We start from the raw sequence: 2,269 nt of genomic DNA, 5'->3' as shown, positions 1-2,269 counted from the left end.
GTTTGGAGGAGTGCTTTTTCCCCAAGCCTACCTTGGCACACACAGACCCTCATCTCCCAGCTGGTAGAAATAAAAGCTGATTCTGGCATGCACAGACGCACAGATGAGTTATGACCGACGGAGAGGCAAGAAGTTCTTTCAGAGGTCCATTTTTTATGGGAATAAAATGCAAAGCAGCAAAAACCATCCAGCCCATGGTGGCTGCCCCCCCTGCATTGCATCCCCAGCCCAAGTCTTGTGGCTGGGATGGACCCTGCACTCTCCCAAAGGAAAAACTGAGGTGCAAAGCGTCTGTGTTCCCCACAGTCCCTCTGGGCACCAATGGGGCAGGGAGCAGGTGTTAACTGAACCATCACCAGAAGACATGAACCCCAGTTTCCAGCCCTGTCCTGAGCTGGTTGGCAGCCCAGCTGAAGCACGCAGTGATGCAGGTGGTTGCAGTAATTTTGGAATAACCCTCAGCATCTCCCTCTGACTTCTGGGGATTCCAGTGCATGAAATTAAAACTTCTTCCAAAACACTGTCATCAGAACAGTGGCTTTATTAACGGAGACAAAGGCTTAAAACACGTTATGAGTTTGCTAAAACAGTGTATTTATGGAGGACGGACATTTTTCCGTACATCGATTCATTGTAGAAACGTGAGCAATTTGGCCTACATGATTAGGATATCCCCTAGTAGTTTGCAACGGATCCAGTCAGCTTTCTCTCCGTGGTGGCTCCCGTAAAGCAACCGGCTCCAGCCGGCACCCCCCAGCCAGGATCCCGCCGGTCCCCAAACACCGCTACGCCGGGGGTGCGCCGAGCTGGGACTTCTCGGCTGGGTCAGGGCTCTCCGCACACACCCGCCCCCCCGCCACAGCCCGGGGGATCCCCTGGGCCCGGCCCCTCCGCCGGCCGCCACGGGAAGAAGCCGGGAGCCCCGGGGCACGGCACGGCGCCAGCCGCGCTTCTGGGCACGGCTCGGCTCTGCACCGCACGGGAACGACTCTGCAGCTCCCGGTACCGGCACCTCTGCTCGGCAAGGCACGGGCTGGGTGTTTCCGGGACGGACAGAGTCAGACGGTGAAGGAGGGGAAGGAAGAGAAGGGAGAGGGAAGGAGAGAAAGAAAACAGCTCCATGGATGTCGGATGTCGCGGACGGCGTTACACAGGCGACGCGGGGGCTTCTCGCTGCGTTTCCCGAGCGGAGGAGCCCCCTCGGGTCGGCACGTTAGGGCGAGGAGACGTCGGTGCCTGCGCTCCCGGCGGCTCGTCCCGGGGCGCCCCGCTCACAGGCACTTGAGGAGAAAGGAATTGCACGACGTCCCCCGGGGGCAGTCGCACAGCTTCCCGATGCGGGCTCCCTTCCTCACGGCGCACTGCTCCCCGGCGTCACACTGCGGGCAGCGACAGGCGGTGAGGGTGGCCCGTCCCGCCACGCCCCGTCCCATCCCGCCGCAGCACTCACCATGGGCACCTGCCCGAACTTCTTCTCGTAGTGCGGGACCCGCTTGCTCTTCAGCTTCTCCAGCACCTCCTGCAGCGCCTCGATCTGCCGAGAGATCCCACAGCACACGTCAGGCCTCACCCGCCCGCCCGGCGTCCCCCGCCCCGGCCCCGGCCCCCTGCCCCACCAGCTCCTTCTCCCTGGAGGAGCCGCCGCCGCCGCCGGCGGACCCCAGGTCGCGGCCGCGGCGCGGTGGTGTCGGCCCCTGCCCGCGGGCACCCAGCAGCAGGGCGGCCGCCACTGCGCAGAGCGCCAGCGCCCGGCAGCTCTCCATGGTGCTACCGTCCCGACGGCCGCCGCCGCGGCCGCATTTATAGCGCCGTGCCCGCCCCGCCGTGCGTCAGCGCCCCCCGCTGCCGCGCCGCTCCCCGGATCTGCGCTGCTCGGCTCGGCTCGGCTCGGCTCCGCTCCCCTCTCCCAAGGCCCCGAGTGTCTGTGCCCCAAAGCCTCTGTCCCGTCAGAAGCGCTCCCCGAGGGGAAAATGGGCTGCTGCCCGACACGAGGTGTCTTGGGCCAGGTCGGTCCCGTGTTGTGAGGGAAGAGGGGGATGCTTTTCTCTAGCCTGTGGTGGTCCGAAAGGACAAGAGAGCAGGAAGCTGTTGGACACTCGAAGGAGCGAGTGGAGGTTGGGCCATCAGGGAGACCAGTCTTGGAAACCAAATCAGGGACCAGAGACAAGGGAGTCAGTAGCCCATGGGCTAAGGAACAGCACAGTGCAATGGGAGGAAGACCCAGGGTGGGAGGATTAGCCTGAAGACAGGGGGAAGAAAAAGATGGTAA

At 63.3% G+C, this 2,269-nt stretch overlaps 1 protein-coding gene across 1 annotated transcript; it reads right to left on the bottom strand.

Moving 5' to 3' along the window:
• Positions 1-901: 901 nt before the first annotated feature.
• Positions 902-1,763, bottom strand: CARTPT (CART prepropeptide). Its single transcript, XM_057402705.1, has 3 exons — positions 1,617-1,763; positions 1,451-1,534; positions 902-1,379 (listed from the first exon to the last, which is right to left on the bottom strand). The coding sequence occupies exons 1-3, from the start codon at positions 1,761-1,763 to the stop codon at positions 1,272-1,274; spliced, it is 339 nt and encodes a 112-aa protein (XP_057258688.1). The 3' UTR covers positions 902-1,271.
• Between the last annotated feature and the right edge of the window lie 506 nt (positions 1,764-2,269).

The sequence above is a fragment of the Pezoporus wallicus genome, unplaced genomic scaffold (genome assembly GCF_028554395.1).
Source record: "Pezoporus wallicus isolate ANWC-B61680 ecotype Strahan unplaced genomic scaffold, APGP_CSIRO_Pwel_v1 contig_8566, whole genome shotgun sequence".
NCBI lineage: Eukaryota > Metazoa > Chordata > Aves > Psittaciformes > Psittacidae > Pezoporus > Pezoporus wallicus.
The sequence above is the reverse complement of the archived record's forward strand: the minus strand, read 5'-3'. Positions and strand labels throughout refer to the sequence as shown.